Source organism: Larimichthys crocea, chromosome XVI, assembly GCF_000972845.2.
Source record: "Larimichthys crocea isolate SSNF chromosome XVI, L_crocea_2.0, whole genome shotgun sequence".
In the NCBI taxonomy this organism is placed as follows: domain Eukaryota; kingdom Metazoa; phylum Chordata; class Actinopteri; family Sciaenidae; genus Larimichthys; species Larimichthys crocea.
Window position 1 is genome coordinate 14,856,676 of NC_040026.1, and position 18,839 is coordinate 14,875,514.

The 18,839-nt window shown below is 40.7% G+C and overlaps 1 protein-coding gene across 3 annotated transcripts; it reads left to right on the plus strand.

Annotated features, from left to right (window-relative positions):
* Positions 1–2,704: 2,704 nt before the first annotated feature.
* On the plus strand, positions 2,705–16,552 carry ldb3b (LIM domain binding 3b). Of its 3 annotated transcripts, none has more exons than XM_027289576.1 (10): positions 2,705–2,805; positions 3,015–3,345; positions 6,486–6,637; positions 6,785–6,860; positions 10,725–10,747; positions 12,081–12,278; positions 13,861–13,884; positions 14,940–15,109; positions 15,247–15,283; positions 15,879–16,552. In XM_027289576.1, the coding sequence occupies exons 2-10, from the start codon at positions 3,250–3,252 to the stop codon at positions 15,973–15,975; spliced, it is 873 nt and encodes a 290-aa protein (XP_027145377.1). In that variant the 5' UTR covers positions 2,705–2,805; positions 3,015–3,249; the 3' UTR covers positions 15,976–16,552. The 3 variants fall into 3 exon arrangements, with proteins under 3 accessions (XP_027145377.1, XP_019121597.1, XP_019121598.1); XM_019266052.2 differs by having other exon boundaries at positions 2,792–2,883; XM_019266053.2 differs by lacking the exon at positions 13,861–13,884 and having other exon boundaries at positions 2,792–2,883.
* Positions 16,553–18,839: the final 2,287 nt, after the last annotated feature.

The following is an 18,839-nucleotide window of genomic DNA, read 5'->3' on the forward strand; positions in this document are numbered from 1 at the left end:
GTAACTTTCTTCTTAAAATTGACTTAAATCAATGATCTCAACTGCTGTTAATTAAGCTCTGCCAATGAACTAATTAATAAACTAATTTCAGCTCTACTCCATTCTTACTTCCTTAAAAAAAGTCGTGAGCTTTTTTTTTTTTTTTTACAAATATTCATGTGCAGCACCATAATAACTCTGGTTACTGTAGCTCTTAATACATTACCTGTCCATCATTGTTGACTGACCAGTATTTACATAAATCATTAGTACAGTTTTCTCAATGGAAATCCATTAATCACAGCAGATAAAAGCTGGAACATTCCAATGTCAGATATCAGAGTGACATTAGTGTAGGTCATATCTGTCCAACATGCCAGACAGCAGATATCATGGACACTGTTTGACCTGAATAGACCTCCCTGCAGAACTATGGCGCCCTGCAGAGGTGAGAGTCGGTACTCGATTTGCATGAGAAGAGGGTGTGGTGTTGTTCCCATCCATCAATGCTCTGAAAGAGAGTTTTCTTTAGTGATATGAATGTAATTTACTATCGCCAGAGCATGTGGTAAAAGATTTCCAATGTACATTACCATTCAAAAGTTTGGAATCACTTGTTATATTGATATTTTCTTCTTTCCGTGAGTCATCTTCAGCTACCAAACAGGAAAATACTTTTTCCACATTTCTTTTTTCATACAAAATAACTTGTCAAGAGGACTTTCTAAAACCTAAAAGCATAAAAGACCATTCAAAATTAAAGAATACTCCTCTCAGTCATTTTTTTTTATAATTTTATGTTTAAATAATTTTATTTTTATATTTAATAATTTATAATAATTCCACACTCTTCTTCATTGGAGAAAATACAATGAAGATCCCACTAGAGTGCTTGTCTAGTGGAGAAAACATAAGGGTGCTTGTCTTTTAATGTGTCCTTCCAGTAGAGAGATGATGGGCAGCAAATCTGGACTGTTTCACCATAAAAGCATCACAACTTTCTTCATGCTGGTGCCCCACGGCATACAGCTGGTACCCTTTTTATTTATTTATCTTTTGACCCTGCCACTCAAACATGTGCAGCTTCTTGAATAGATCTACTGGGACTATAATATAATGAAACAAAACCAAAGTAATTGAAAAAAAAAGTGAGAATAAAAATGGGAAATACTGTAGAAAATGAGAACCATAGAAGAAAATAGATAATATAAAAAAAGAGACCGGTTTGGTTTCATGTGTTGTTCTGCAAGATTTCTCTCAAGTCCTGACATGTTTTGTTGATCTCATGTAAGTTTCTTCCCTCTGAATGAATAAATACTTCTGTGGTGGTCTGAGAGAATTTCAATTTAATGAACAATTTACTTTTGATGTGTTGCTGTCCATTTTACAGTGCATCCAATTTCTTGGAAACCAGCATGAGGTCAGCCTACTACATTAGCAGGGCTGCAGGCTCTTTGGTGGCCACTCTTCATTTTATGTGTGTACACGTAGAACCATGTGTCAAAAGAAAGACTGTGAGGAAACATGGGCTTCATCGTGCTGTAGATCAGTCAGGCAGGTGATAAATAAAAAGAAAAAACAAGATGAAGTGTCTTAGTAAGGTGTTGAACCACCACTAGCTGCCAGTGCAGCTTCAGTGTGCCTTGGCATTGATACTACAAGATGAACAACATCTGTCCATTCGTATTTTGTGTTTTAATGATGGTGGTATAGAGCCCTGTCCACACACGATCTGGTGACTGTGGAGGCCATAGCGTATGATTTTTCTTATCAAAACAGTCAGTGACCCCATGTGCCCTATGGATGGGAGCATTGTCATCCTGGAAGAGACCACTCCCATCAGGATGGAGATGTTTCATCACAGGATGATTACTCAGAACTGATCTGCAGTGACTCTTCCCCCTAAGAGGACAAGTGGACTCAAACCATGCCAGCAAAATGGCCCCAACAGCATAACAGAGCCACCGGATCCCCTCACTGCAAAAACTCTGAAATAAAGAGTTTTGCATTCTCTCAGTCAGCTTCATGAGGTCATCGCCTGAATGATGAATGAACAGTTTTGCCATGTCAAAAGTTAATTAGTGTAATTTCTTGTCTCCTGAATGTGTATGTAATATAAATATTCAATTATCAAAGTTAGGCAATATCTATTTATTAGTTAATCATGTTTAACTTTAGAAAGAGTTAGGCTAAAAGGCCAAAAGACACATCTACTGCAGCATATCTGGACTGAAGATATTCAATATGGCTCTCTAGTCTTAGGTATTGATGAGCTCTGTCTTGAGTGATAGATTAGCTCATGTTCACTACTCTCTTGTGTCTTTAGTGTCACACCAGTGCACAAACATCTCAGTTTTAACATGTGTCCATGTGACTAATATTCACAAAAACATCAGGACGTGATTCTCCTGTTAAACTGTCACAATCTACAGTTGGTGTTCATTTAAACTTAGCAGCTGCGGGTTGGCTGCTAATTGAATTGCTCCGTATCACAAACACAGCTGGGGGTGTTTTAAGGGGAATGAGCGCTGTGTAATTCGTCGCTTCCTTTCTCGAGCAAAGGCTGCGAAAAGCGACTGACATCAGTGCGCGCAGGCTGATTACAGATAATAAGGTGCTAGAAGCATGAACTGATAGCGCTAAGAGAGGGAGGAAGAGAGAGGGAGAATGTGTTGCAGTAAGAGGGGTCTATATTGGCGATGTGAATCGGCAGTGAAGCATTCTGGGGCTTCATGTTACAGGCCTTATAAGGGCCAGGGCCCCTGTGTCTCTGCTCACCTCGGCTATTCTTAGGCTGTCTGTCCCTCGCCCTCAGCAACTCTGCAGGCAAGAAACTTCTCTCTAACTTAGTATTAAGTTTAAAGTTGACTTTTGAGAGTTTGCACTTGTGTTTTTGATTTCAAGGTAGGCTTGATTGTGTAGCTCTCCTGTCAGGAGAGACTATTTTTTCTGCAGCGACTCAGCTTGACTCTTTTTTTGTGTGTATGTGTGTGTGTGTGTGTGTCTCTCTCTCCATTTGTGTGTTTGTGTCTCAGAGGTTCCACAGCACCTGACCCACCCACCTACAAGCACCACCATCACCACCACCCAGGGGTGTTTGTCCTGAGAGCTGGGAGCAGACAGGGAGTGACGGTAGTGAAGCCAGGGCTGACAGAGAAGAAGCCGGACAAAAGGATAGCAGGAGGAGGACGGAGATCAAGGGCACACCTAGCAGGAGGAGAAACCACACAGCCGGCAGGAGTTGTTTCCAGGAGGACGTTTAACCCGAAGATGAGTTCGTACACAGTGACTCTGAATGGCCCGGCTCCATGGGGCTTCAGACTACAGGGAGGAAAGGACTTCAACATGCCACTTACCATCTCCAGGGTAAGGACAAAGAGTCACCCTCACAGACTGAGATTTGTTGTGGCACACAAATGATAGCAAACTGATGATCTGCTGTGACAAAACAGTGCAATGGAAGTTTTAGTGTTGACTGATTTTGACAAATACTCAAAGATGTAAACACAGTCTTCAAAAGACAAACTTTTATCACGTTTTCCTGCATCCGAGGTTGCAACATTCTGGTGATTTGCAAGTGAAAATATGTCTCAGTAAAAGACAAATTAGGTTTGAAAAGTGGCATCTACCTTCTGTTTCAACATTTAAATGACTGGAACATATTTATTATAGGACCTCCTGAACTGTAAAACACAGTCCTTAATATAGTTAAATGTAACTGAAACATTTTTCAAACATAGCTTTTATCCTTTTCACCTGAAAATCATCTGGTTTTGCATGTTTCGTTAAGCTTGTGTCGAGGCATGTGCACTGTGTACTGTATATGCGTGTGATATGTCCGTGCACAGGTGTGATTTGTGCGTGTGCATTGGTTATGTAATAATGTTGTGCTGTACGTGATGATGACAGGGGAGGCTCACATGTAATCTCTGGAGAGATTTCTAGAATAGAGCAGCAGTGGAAAGGCTGGAATAGTTTGACTGGAGTTAAGCTGCTGCTGCATTAGTCAACTTTTACTGCCGTTAGTTGTCTTGAACTTACATCTATTACATCATGCAGGAGCTCAAATATCTAGACCACCCTCAAATTTGGAGCTGGTCGTAATCAGCTTGATTAGTTTTATTCTTGCTGAGCGCAGTCAAATAATCGATTCAGTGAGAGCGATTTTGTTGATATGAAACTTATTTTAACTGTTTTAATTTAATTACAGTGACTTCAAGAAGACTAAAGTTTTGAAATACTTGCTTCTGCTGTTATAAATGACAGCAGACAAACAAGATGATTTATTAAATAAAATAAAGTTATAATATTAGATACATAAATACTTCTTAAAAGTGTAAAGCATTCGTGCCTAAAATTATGAGAATTAAAAAGAATATTAAATGTCACTTCACAACTTGTGCAGCAGAGCGACTGGGTCTCTCTCTCTGGCAAGACTGCTGGTGTATTTACAGAATTTCCTTTAAATAGCACTGGAGGAGAGGTGGATGGACGAATGGAGAGAGAGACAGAGAGAGAGAGGAGAGGGGTGGGAATGGGACAGGAAAGAAGCGAGGAAGCTAACTTGAAGGCAGCTTGTGTTACCTTTAGTAAGCTTGATTCCTCACTTATAGTCAAGTTTCAGTTTCAGCTTTTGGAGCCGCTCCGGAGGGGACGGCATGGTTGTGAGGGAGTGGATGTATTTGATTCAGATTCAGGAGATGAGAGAGGGGGTTGAGATAAAGCTTACCTGAGCAGACGAGTGTGGACGTTCTTCAGTCCTGACTGATGCTTGGCTGGTGATCAGCCTGTGTTATATTGATTCACAGCTTCAGACAGCTGTTAGTTTATTCTCTTCTGATCTCGGTCTTAGGCAACCAGGGAGGGGAGCTTTGATCCGTGTCTAATGTGACATTGTATCATTGGATTTGTGTTCATCCTGTGCTCACGCTGGACTCTGACAGGTTAACATAAAACACTGCAGCTTGACGTGACAACTCGGGGTGCCGTTACAGTTTGACGTAACGCCGCCATGGTTTGGATTTCGTTGCTAAGAAAGGAAAGAGGGATGAAGACAGTGGATTCATTAGCCAAGCTGAAGCACTGACCAATAAATATTTGACACACCATCGTGTCCAGTGTTTTTATATGAATATAATTGGGGTTGTGATTGTTAAAATATGAAAAAGGGGCTGCTTTAATATGCATCATCTGTGAGATTTAAATCTATTCATGCTGTCTTGAGGCTAAGTGAATGAACACAGCTCTCTGGTGACTGGTTAAGCTGACATATTGATGGATTGAGTCTTTTTATAGACTGATATGAATAAAAAAAACGTTAATTAATATCCAGTTTTCAGTCTTCAGTTATATCCGTTATATTTGAAGTGTCTGACGCATATAAAGACATGCATGACGCAGTGATTGGGCAGTGTTATGTGTCTATATGTGTGTTTTTCTGACGCCTACTGTAACTCCGCTTTCCAGACACACCACACACACACACACACAGGCGTAATAACTGCAATTAAAAAAAAGGAAAGGTCGACGGGAGGACAGAACAAGTTCTGCAAAATGGTGACGCGCATTTAAGTGAAGTGTGGATTGCAGAGAGGACACGTAATGTAAATAGAAAAACACGACAGAATCAAGGAAGTCTTGTATGAATGTCAGTAGCAGGTGGTGTATGTGTGTGTGATTGGAGGGATAGAGGGGGGCTCAGTAGAGTCAATCACAGTGAAGCCAGGCAGGCATCAACAGCATTGCTTATTTTTAACTCTTTAACGAGTTGGCTGTAAGCTTAGACCCAATACTGTATGCCCCCCCGAGGCCTCTGGGTTCACTTAAACCTCTTCTCTGTGTAGTTTAAGCGCTAAAGTCCGGCTTTGTAACAGAGCCAGGAGAACAAGGATACAGCTAAAGGTCAAAATCTGGCTGACAACTGTAAAAAAAACTTTAAAAAAAAAAGACTTTTTCCCTGAACACGAGTTGAAGTTTCTTTCTTCTTGGCGTTTCACGATTTGTACACTTGAAGAAAACTCTCATATCCTCTCCCTGCACACTTCACAGCATTGTTACTGATGCCTTTCTACTTAATTCAGCACCAACTAGCCTCATATAGAGCTATACAGACTGATTAGACTCTTGGATAAAATGGGAGTCAACTCGGTTGATGAGCATCGAAGAAATTTCTATCTAGCCCTTCATCTGCGGAGCTGATTGGTTTACTTGCTTCATCAGCTTCTTCTCCTCTCCACTATTTTACTGAGCTGCTACACACATGCATCTTAAATAACTACGTGGACTGAGGCGCTACATATTTGAGGTTTACGACATAAATTAAGAGTCAAATCAACAAATTAGCCTCGTATTTCACATGCACCCTGGGGAATTCGTAAATATGCCTCCAGTCTGTAAAATGTGCGTACGTTTGTGTAACTGCATATGTTTTTTAGTTGCTTCTTTATTTCCTGAGGAATCTGTGTCAGTGGTCCTTGTGTGACCTGCGCTGTTGACCCCCTCCATAGATAACTCCAGGCAGCAAGGCAGTGGGTGGCAGCCTGGCCCAGGGCGACATCATCTCAGCCATCGATGGGGTCAGCACCGATGGGATGACACATCTGGAGGCCCAGAACAAGATCAAGTCTGCCACCAACAAACTGTCACTCACCATGCTGAAGTAAACAACCAGCACACTAAAACACCCCACAAACTTAAGTAGATGATGCAGAGTGGTGTTAAAAAAGACCACACATGTTGTTTTAGCTGATAATAGTTTTAGATTTTTACAAATATTTAAAGGGAACTTTTGTTGTTTAATCTTCAGATCAAGACGTCCTCCACCAGTTCCCACAGCGACTCCAAGGATGGACTCACCCATGCCAATCATCCCCCACCAGAAGGTATGAACAAACAAGTACTGGCTATCAATGCAAGCACAATATGTATGTCTGCATACTTGTACATGTTTGTTTGTTTGAATGTCTGTGATACATGTTTTGTATTCTTCTTGTCCTTCTGAGAGAGAATCACAGTCCTTCGTAGTGTCCTGCTGCCCTCTAGTGTCAAATATTCACAGCACAGCTGCAGGAAGTCCTGTGCAGAGGTCAGAGGTCTTGACTCTCTTGACCTCTTCTCGTCTTTTTAAGTATTTTGGAGAAGAAGTTCAAACAGAGCAGCCAGTGCCCTGTGAAATTCTCCAGGATAAAAAACCCACCAAGAGGAATCTCTTCCAAGTCCCTAAAAAAGATCCAGAGCTCTTCTCGAGCCCAGTTAAAGCTCCTGCCTCCTCGACACCATCTGCTGCATCTCCACAAGGCCGTCTGGGGCAGTACAACTCCCCAATCGGCCTTTACTCTCCTGAAACTCTCAGAGAAATGACGCTGATGCAGGGCAAGTTAGGAGAGGGGTCGGCAGCATCCCGCAGAGTTTCATCATTTGGGTAGGTGACAAATAACCTCCAGTTATGTAATAATCAGAGAAGAAGATTTAACTCCTTCAGGGACCAAGCTGACGTAACAACACTGAGCTAAAGTGCTGCTTTTCACTCTGGAAGAATGAGGCAAATGTGCTTCACCCTGTCCCCATTTAATCTCACTTTTAACAGCGACTGCAATGAGAAAATATACTCAGAACATTCCCGGTGTTCATTCCTCTCACGCGTGGCACTATATCTGGAGCATACACACAAGCATACCTGGCTGGACTCCAGGTAAGAGAATAGCAGGAGATCAGACTACAGGGTCATTTGAGAATCTTTAACACAGGCAGATCTGAGAGAGTTTACGAAAAGGTTGAGTATTCTCTGTGACTCGTATAAAAGGTTATTCAAAATAAAATGAGATTCAAGTGGACGAGGATGTGAATGAGCTGTTGGTTTCTCCAGCTTTTGTGAATGGTACCGACTCGTTTACCGTGAAATAAAAATGAAAGCAGGGAGATGATGTTGCAAAAAGAAAGACGTCTTTTTGCTGTTTCAGCTCCCTGATTTCCCTCTTTGAGGTGTTTTATCTTCAAGCTGTCGCAAAGACAAAACTCAGAGCAGAGTTTTAAATCATGTTTTGCCTGGAAAACCAGAGAACCTTTGTGAAGCTATTTTTAGGTTAAAGGAAAGTGGCGATTTGTTGCTACAGCAGGTGAGGGGAACCAGTGAATACTTCAAGTCACCACTAAAGGTCTCTTCAATTATTTTAAACTTTCTGCAGATTTTTTTTATGTATTCATATTATAACTAACTGATTAACTGAGTTTAGATTTATCAACTGTTTCACAATTAAAAAGATGGAACTTAATTTGGTATATTTGGCTTTTTGTGAGGTAATACACATTTTGGATAATATATAACTATATAGATAAAAGCCATAATTGTGTGTTTATATGCATCAGACACATTTATTTTAGGAAACAATAGTGATGATGATCTCTATTTTACTTTTGTGAGCAAATCCAATCCAATCCAAAGGTCCATCTATCAATATTTTCTGACTCTGTCTGAGACACTTAAATGGCTGCTGGGCACTGTAGTTTTTAGTACTTTACTCACACAGATGGGGTAGTATATTTGTCAGTTGAGGATTAAAACACATTCTAGTGTATTTACAGCAGCAGAGCGGGGTGTGTGACATCGACTCAAAATAAACTACAGTGCTCATGGTCGTTGTAATGTATGGAAGACATCACTAAGAGCAACAGTGGAGGAATAATCTCTATCAGACTACAAAGTTTGGTTAGTTGGATCAGTTCTCGTTGGATTTTAGGACAAAATGAAAAATATAGAATAAAATCCTGTTTTGCATTTTGTATGTTTTTATATTTGCACTTTTCATTCAAATGATAAAAACAGGTATGAAGTCTTCTTATTAGGTTATTTTTGGAGCACATATTTGCACGTTTGGGTCTATCAAAAAGGCTTTTATGTCGTCTTTGTAGGTTTAAACCAGTGACTATATGTATGTTGCAATGAGTTCAGTGGGAGTTAAGCTGAGGGAGCTCTCCTCAGTGGGATGGTATGAGTTAGGGTGAAGCCTCAGTCATGGAATTTGTAGATGTTAATTAAGGCTGCTTGGCCTTAGGTATCAATCCTCACTAATGTATTTCCCCTCTGGAGCTGAGCTGCTTTACAGCAACAGCCAATGGTAAGTCAGGTGTCGGGAAACGTGCTCCAAACAGATCACAGGACGATGACGACAGTATCATGCCAGCAGCCCCCAACCTCACCAACTACATGGACACTCTGATTCCACTGGCGCGCACGCACACACAGGAGAGAGCAGCTGTTGTACATGGTCATGGGATGTTCTGCTCTGGTTACACTCCATCACCCTGAATCCCCTGGATGTCCCCCTCAAACCAGAGATAGCTCCCCCACGTCTCTACTGTAGGAAGATGTCTCACGTGTGAGGTGCTGTGGAGCACGTTACACTTTACTGTGTGTACCCTGAACACATCCATGTACCGTATGGATGAATCCACCTGGCTGATTTATGTGTTGCAGTCTCAAGTGGTGCCACCTTTAGTGCAGTAAAGTGAACACACTGACAGTAAAAGCAGAGATTTCTGGGATTTAAAGGGCTGGTTTGAATCTGGTTTTGACAGAGGCTTTGGGAATGAGACAACATTGATGCATTGCTTCTATCCGACCTTCACAGCCTGGATGTAAAAGTGCTTTAAGTAGATAATGAAACCAGACAAGTATTACGTGCTAGTTTATCATTTAGATCATTACAACAACAGTATGCTTTTTGAGAAAAGTCTAAAAGGTCTGAAACACGCTAAACTGAAAGGTTGTCAAGCAAGCAAGAGATCAGCAAGGTGGCGGCTCACCATCGACCATTTTAGTGACGTCACCCACAGGTTTCTGAAGAATAGGTTTTAAACTCAAAATCTGTGACGCTGGCTGCCACCCTTTTATCAGTCCTGCCTCTTTCAATCTAAAAATCTGCAAAGAAGTGGATCATCAGTGGACCTGAGGTTGGTTGCTCAAACAAGACAAATTTTAACATCCGGGCTTATGGAGATTTACTTGTTCTGTAGCCAGCCTCAAGTGGACATTCGAAGAAACTGCAGTTTTTGGCACTTGCGCAAAACATGATGATTTAATAACAATGTTTTAATAAAGAGTTTATGGCTTTTATTTTCTGCTTTTTTTGTCCCCCAGAATCGCATTTTGTTTGTTGTTGGAGCCGCTGATAACAGCACAGCCCAGAAAAGACGTTCGGCTGTCTGTTAAAACTGGGACTAAATGTATTTGAAAAGTTTAGTAGATTATAATCTTTATTTTAATATATTTTCAACATATAACTGGTTCAACAGGATCTGCTGGACACCCATCTTGATTAAAGCGATTAAAAAGTGAATACTTTTACATACATACATTATGGCAGCCCTTCTGCTTCTGGTGACAGCTCCCCAGTGAGTTTCTCTATCTGTAACGGCTGCAGTCCTGTCATACGTGGATCAGGTGTTGTGTTTGTGTCGTTGTGTCTTTTTGTGGCTGTTCTGTGCTAAATGTGTCCCCGTCCTGTGTCATGTGATTGAGACACTTCTGCTCTTGTCAGTCACTCCTGGTGATGCAGAGGAAGCTAGGAAATATCCCAATGATGACAGCTGCTATTCTAACCTGTACATGGGATTACAGCATAGCACTGTAGCTGGATAGTTTCCTACAAACACACGCAGTGCCATTGTTATCACCAAAATACCTCTCTGGTGATTCATTACATTGCCTTCTCTCTCTTCTCTCTTTCTGTCTCTCTGGTGTGTTTCAGGTTATCGCAAACACAGCTGCAACGTCAGTACCACAGTGTATTATGTGCATGAAGTATTCTGTATGTCCGTAGAGAGAGTATTTGTTTTTAGAGATCTTGGTGTGGAGTGTTGAAGTCAAACTAAAGCTAAAAGCTTGTAACTGTAACAGCATATGGAGTGAGCTGGTCGTATGTTTCTTCAGGTAGTTGCAACAATAACTCACAGGCTCAAAATTCAAGACGTGTTATTAACAGCATCTAGTCCCCAGAAGTGAAACATATGGAAGTAAATCTACTCAAGTACTGTACTTCAGTACAGCCTTTACTTGAGTAAATTATGTGAGACCTTTCTACATTTGTTTTACATTTATCTGCTAGATGTAGTGCTTTAATTTTGTTTGCTTGTGCTTTCATTTTATAGACTTGCAGTATGCAGACTACCTTATTTTTACCTTATACTTAAGTATATTCTAGTGCTAACACTTCTTTACTTGTTAAATTAAACATTTAAATGCTGAACTCTACTATGGTATCTGCCTGTTTGCTACCTCTGATAGTGATTTCATATTCATTTTGTGAATATGAAAGGGTCTGCAGTATTGTTGTATATAAATGCATGAGCGAGTGTCTTTTAGTAGTGTGTATCAGTGTGTGCCAGAGTTTGGCATGTTTGGTTTTCTTTGGACTGCCATGTCAGCTTTATTTTCATTATTTCTGTCAAGTTAAGTTGACAGAAATAATAAGTGTTGTTTTTGATGTTATGAAGTCATGATGGACAAACTCTCAGATCTCAGTAGACTGCTGTGTCCCAGAACAACATGAAATACTAACCCACTACAGTATACTCTGTACTGTTATGTTGGTTAGTATATTTCGTGCTGTTAATATAGAAGACGTTAAAATTATTTATACCACAGTTAGTGATTAGTTATTGCATCATTCAATCAAGCGACAAATGCTGAATTAGAAATTTATAAATTAGACATTAGCTATGAATCTCGAAAGGGGATGTATTTAAAAAGTCATTATGCTTCTGGATGGATCTGAATGAATATGCTCATTGCTGCCTTATCTGAGGATTTCCATCAGTGAGTTGCCTCCTTATGAATGTAGTATGTAGTATGTAACTGGGACACAGTACAGTGTGAGGTGTATTTGCACTGTGCAAAGTTAAAACTGAGTGGTACAACAGCTCTAACTGTCTGTCAGTAGCATTACTACACGTTGACCTGGTTTCCTCACTTTGGTGCTTTCTCTGTCGTTTCTCTCCTCTCAAACTCCCCTCTCCTTCACCTCATGTGTTAACCTCTCATCTTTACTCCTGCACCTGAAACCTCCTCACCTCCTCCTCCATCCACTGACCCCCGACACCAACAGTGTGGAGTACACTCCCAGCTTCAACCCCATAGCTCTGAAAGACTCGGCCCTGTCCACCCACAAGCCCATTGAGGTGAAGGGTCCGGGTGGAAAGGCCACTATTGTTCACGCCCAGTACAACACACCAATCAGCATGTACTCACAGGACGCCATCATGGACGCCATCGCAGGGCAGTCGCAGGCCAAGGGACATGACGGGTGAGGTCACACGACTAAACTAATCCCTTCTCCACAGTCTTTTATGCACTCTCTCCACTCATGCACTTGACATCACATCCCAATGATCAAACCAGCCATGCGTTGCAAAATTAAAGGGTCAGTTCAACCAAGTGTCACAAAAAGCATTAATCTCACTTACTGCTAGCGGTATCTAACCATGAAGATAGGTGTGGTTTTATTTGCCACGGTTAAAGATATACTCCTGAGATTTTTGCCTCAGCCTCAATAAAATGGAGACTCTTCCAAAGATCTGTAAAGGAAGGAAGGACTTTTTTCAGAAGTTCAGGGTTACAAAGATAAATGTCATAATACTCGTCTGTATTGAGAGTCTGTGTACATAAAATATTACTTGACACCTCAGTACCCTTCAACCCTCATCCAATATTTTAAGATTATTTATAGAACCATGAAAAAAATCATAGTTCTGAACGCAACTCTTACTTACCATTGACACTGTAAAGAATGGACAGTGCGACGTAGTCCTGCATTTTTTGGCTCCCAGCTAATCTTAAAATAAGCAAAGACATGGTGGACCAAATGACACCTGGTTGCTCAAACAAGTCATTTGTAATGGCAAAATGACACCTGGTTGCTCAAACAAGTCATTTGTAATGGCACCTACCTGTCAAAACAGCCACGCTCATTTTAAACAGGTGAGTTATATAAAAATTCAGACTCAGTACAGTTGTCACGGACAGAGAAATCAGCTATAGAGACCAGAACCGTTCTTTGTACCAGGCTGTAAACATGTTGTAACATGGGCGCTTATTGAGACTGACTCGTTCTGTAGCCAGCCTCAAGTGGACATTTGAGGAACTGCCAGCCTCAAGTGGACATTTGAGGAACTGCAGTTTTTGGTACTTCCACATAAAATAAAGTGTAACTATTTACTTTTCTAACATGGAGGTCTAATTAGAGCTGTATTAAATTCACAACGCTTTAGTCAACTTTTCCTTTCGTTTATTTCTCCTCCATTTTTTATAGAGAACTTTGAAACAGCATGCCTCACTGGCTTCTTTCCCATAGCACCATCTGCTGAGGCTCATGGCGTTTTTGCAATTTCAGCATCCAAAAATCACTGAGAAATAAATAGCACCCCTTAGCTTATTATTATACAGTAAAGTTTTGTAAGAATTCCTCGAAAGATCATTTAAAAATTGGAAGCTTGGAGCCGTGGTATTGGGAATGGAACAGCATAAATCTCAAAGACAAGTATCTCAAAACCTGGACAAAAATTAAAATCTATCGGCATGACTAGATATCTTTAGCAGGAAGTGAGAAAATGTATTTTTTCTGTCATTTGGATATTATAACCTTTAGCCCTGAAAAGCCCAAATGCAAAAAGCAGCATTTAAACGTTTAAGCCTACGCTGCTACAAGTCAGATGTCTACTTTACGGTACGTCCGGGCTTTTCCATGTTGTCTGTGTCCGTTCTATGTACTCCTCTGTGCCTTTCACCCACTTTCCTCTCCTCATTCCATCCACAACCAACCAACCAACCACACCCGTGCTGTCCTACACCCATCCTTCCCCATCCTTCCTTCCTGGTTGTGATCTCAGTGAGGAGGCAGGCTCCCCCCTGGCGTAAGTACAGCAGCGGTCCTTTTCCATCCCGCCTCTCCTCATGCGTCTCCTCAGCTTGTGCGTTGCTCCATGTGTCTGATCAACTAATATCCCGCTGAAAATATTTTACAGCATTTATTTTTGTCTATTTTGTTGTTTTTAATGTGTTTCTGAGGTGGTATGCGTCAAACCCACTGAGGTGTACAAACCCACTAACCGTGAGGCCATCGTGGACTCGGTTATGTGTGTGGAAGTACTTAGAAGTACTTTGGATGTGAGAGTGTTTACAGGGTTTTTCTCCTCTAAAAAACAGCCAATAGCATCACAATCGTCGAGAACCTGATGGGATGTCATGGCATGGGAATGTTCTGAGTATCCAATCACAGGATTTTAAATAAATACTGTCCAATCAGTATTGACTCACTTTCCTAACACTTAAAAAATGCTTAAAGGTCACTATCAAGTTATGTTGTTGTGTATAAACTCACTCCAGTATCGACCGTACAGTACAGGCACCATCCATGGGGAAGTATGGGACCACACAAAGACGGTGTATATGAACAGTGAGCAAACAGACTGTGTGTAAAGCAACACAAATGCAATCATTAATCTCAATGTATGAACTGCCCATAATGAGATAAAGCTTGTAAAACTTGTACTGCAAGTAAAAGTCCTGATAAAGTAAAAGCACATAAGTATTAGCATCAAAATAAACTAGTATCCAAAGTAAAAGTGCTCCTGATGCAGAATATTACATATTAGATTATTAGATTATAATTATTGACATATTTATATATAGGGATCACGAGTGTTGTAGCTGGTACTTTCTTCATTTTAACATTATATAATTCTGCAGTGAAATTTAGAAAGGAGAGAACTACTTTTAGAGCCAGTATATGAATCCTCTTTTCATCCAGAAATGAATACAGTCACAAAAAGTCATAATTTCCCTGTGAACTAGAAGGAGATAACATTATGGGCATTTAGTACATTATGATTATTTATTACATTCTGGGGGCTTTAAATACAGTACATACTGCACACTCAGAGCTCTAACAGTACTATCTGCCTTGCAGTGGCGCTCTGCCTGTCAAGGACCCGGTGGTAGACTGCGCGTCTCCGGTTTACCAGGCAGTGATCAGGCCAGGAGAAACAACCCAGGATATGTCTGAATGGGCTCGTCGTGCTGCCAACCTGCAGTCCAAGAGCTTCAGGGTCCTGGCCCACATCACTGGCACTGAATACCGTCAGTACTTTTTTGGTCTTACCTTCTCTTTGTTCTTCATACTCATCTCTGCGAGTCCTCACTTCTTGTTCAGATTCAGTTGATCGTCTCATGAGTGAAATCTTTACCGAATCATCCGTTCATTTCTTTCTATATAGTGCAAGATCCAGATGAGGAAGCCCTGGCGAAGTCGAGGTAAGATGAGAGAAAAAGTGGGAGGACTTATTTGTGTATTTGTACGCCACTTCTAAATATACCTGGCTACTCCGCTAAAGTTTCAAATAACCTTATTTGCTTTCTCGCCAAGAGTTAGATGGTAGAAGATCGATACAACTTGCACGTCTGTCCAAGCTACAGCCAAGAAACACCTTAGCTGTCCGACAACAAATATTCAGCAATTAACACATTATGTTTGCAAAAATAATGCAACAGCAGCACAATATTAATTGTTATAAATATTATGTAAAGACCAAATTTACCTTTTGAAATGTGCCCCATAACAAGCTCATTTAATTTAAAGTGTTAAAACAATATGCCAGAAGTTGTGGTTATGACCAATAATTATTTCATCACATAACCCCTCCATAAAAAAACACAGCTTTAGATATACTGGTAGGTGGATTTTGTTGCCTTTCGACAGAGTTTCAAGTATTTGTACTAAGCTTAGCTAATCAGCTGCTGGTTGTAGCTTCCATCTTCTCATCTAACTCAAACGTTTCCTTTCCAACTGTGATTAAACGTGCAAATATTACCTGATGTAAAAGCCTTGTCCTTCCTTCCACACCATCAGAGAGAGGTTTGAGTCAGAGGTGAAAGGGCCCCGTTTTGCCAAGCTGAAGAACTGGCACCAGGGACTGTCTTCACAGATCCTCAACGTCCAGGAATAAAGAGGAGGAGACGAGAAAAAAGCCAGAGAAAGAGAGAAAGAGGACATGTAATGGAGGACATGGACAAAAGCACAGGAGTTAACAGGAAGAGGGGAGAAATTATGGAGGAGGATTAAAAAAAAAGGTGCAGGAGGGGGAGAAAACTCCTCAGGAATGTGAGATAGAGTTGCCTAGATTAGTAGAATGTGAGATACTAACTGTTAGCGTGAGAATGCTATGTGTTCATAAGCTCGATATTACGTGTCAAATATGTCTGTCCGCTGCTAAGACCTGATCTCGCATTTGGGTTTTTCTTTTCTTTCTTTGTTTCCTGTTTGTTTGGGTTCTGTCTCTCTTAAACGAAAGGGGAAATTGTACAAAAAATTAATGAAAATGCAGAACTGATGATGTTTGTCTTTTAGTACATAAACCGCATTTGCAAACATTATGAATAATAACACTATAAGCACGCTTGTTAGAAAGGCACACATGGACAAATACACACATAGAGATTTACCTACATGCACACATACAGTATGTAAAAAAATGCACTCAAAAAATGTACCGATATCAATGTGAATAAATGTTTTCTTAAAACCATACGGCTGAGTGAATTGTTGTAAACTTACAAATGAAATGAATTACAGTGTTACTCCATCAGTGAGTTACATTTCCTGTCATTTCGGGTGCCGCTGGCATAGCAGAGGGTGTGTTTTGACTTTGCAGGGATGAACATCATTCAGAAAGAGCATCTAATAGATTTTGACAGAATATATGACTGTTTATTAGCTGGTGGCGACATGGACAATGACACAAGAATGGTAGCAGTGTTGACGAAGCCCCGAGAGATGAATACTGAACTGATGAGGCAGATGGTTGGAAATTTTACCTCTGAGGGAAGGTTGTTGCTATGCTAAAATACTGATTAATATTCCTATAATCTTCATAAGAGCTGTAGATTTGAGGTTTACCTGGAGGCACTGAAACAAGATTTAAACACTGTATAATTAAAGCCTATAAAGTTGATGTTAGCTACACATCAAGTAGACACATTATATTCACATTTATGGCCACTTGATCATTTTTACTCTGTTTTGGTCTCCACCAACTCTTGGCTCTTTACCCAGGTATTTATGTTCAACTTTAGCTAGCTTGAAGTACACTAGTCTGTAACTTTAGAGCTTTGTGGCTGAAAATAGCTGCCTGCTGTGTCTGGAAACTATGCAAATGAGAGTGGTGAGACTAAAACAGTGACATTTTGGGCCAGAAAACCAAAACAACGAGCTAAAATGCTCTAATACACAAGCTCTCACACTATGGTATGTGCAGCACTGGTGGTACATGACTTCCCTCTAGTGGTAGGTGGAGGAAGCTCAGAGATATCCATCTATCCATACATCCATCCATCCATCCATCCATTCATCCATTGTGTTTAACAGCTTATCCTTATCAGGGCCGTGGGGGTCTGGAGCCAGCTGCTGATGCCAGCTCATCACAGGGCACAAAATGACAAATGACCATTCACACCTACGGTGTATTTAGAGTCACCAATTAACCTATAACACGTATGTCTTTGGACTGTGGGAGGAAGAAGGATGTTGTGCCAGAGTCGGAGCTGCAATGCAACCAGGCTTACCAGCCCCTATGGACATAATGACAGAGGTGAAGGGACCAAAAGGGGGCGTAAGGAAGGAAACTAAGTAAGAAAATGAGTGACCGAGCAAGAAACCATCAAACAAGAGTTAATCTGATACTGACTTTTAGTCGTTGACAAGAGGTTCATGAAATAAAAGGCTGTCTAAAAAAGTGGTATTCCACTGAAACTGGGGCACTAAATCACAAAATAAATATATATATAAGTATTTTGAGATTTAGTGCCCCATATATATATATATATATAATTTCTACGCTGGCTGTTGCTTTAAACACTGAAAGAATTTAAAATGCTGTGTCATTTTACTGATCAGCATTACAAACCTAAAGGACACCTTGACTTGCAATTTGCCTGTGACCTCACTTGGACCTGAAAATACAGCTCTACAAGTGATGATTTCATAGAGAGCATATAATTTGTCCATTTAAAACTTTACATACATAAAGACAACTATCAGTCAGGCATAAATGCTATGTCACGATATGTCATACGTCATATGTGTTAAAGCCAGCAGATGGCAGTGATTCTGTGCAGCCAGACTGCAGAGACAAGACATCCTCCTCTCTGCAAAAGCACAGTGCCTCACATATACATCATTTTCCTTCTCTCCCTTTTTGTTTTATCATGTTTGTGCACTAAATGCCAAAAATATTGACTTGCATCTGCTTAATTTTTTTTTATCTGTGCTCCCCATTTTTTTTTCTCCGAATGAAAAATAAAAGAGATAAAAATGGAGCTGTTGTCACATCAAAACTACCCACAGAATTGCTGCCGTGCTGAGTCGGCATGTCTGGGAGAAATGGGGTGATAGGGAGGAGGAGGAAGGGGAGTGAGGGAGGGGTGGTTGTGACTCATTCAGGTGGAGATGACAAAGCATTTTCTCTCCTCTCACAGTAAAAATAGCTGCAGGTGCTCTCTTTCCCCCCTCTTTATATGAGGCATATTTGTCACGATTAATACATGCAGTACAAAATAATCATATGCAGGGGTGTAACTACAGATGACATGACAACACCTCACGAGGAATATGATGTGTGTGTGTGTGCGTTGCTGATATGCTGTTATGTAACCGAGCTCACAAACTCAGCATCCAGAAAGGTGTGTCCAGAACAAACGTGCCAATCAAATTATGCAAACAGCGAGCTGAAGGCTGAGCTGGGCATCGTCAAGAGAAAGATGGATGATGGGTGGAGGGTTGGTTGAGGCGCGGGTTTGCAGCATGACTTGAAAA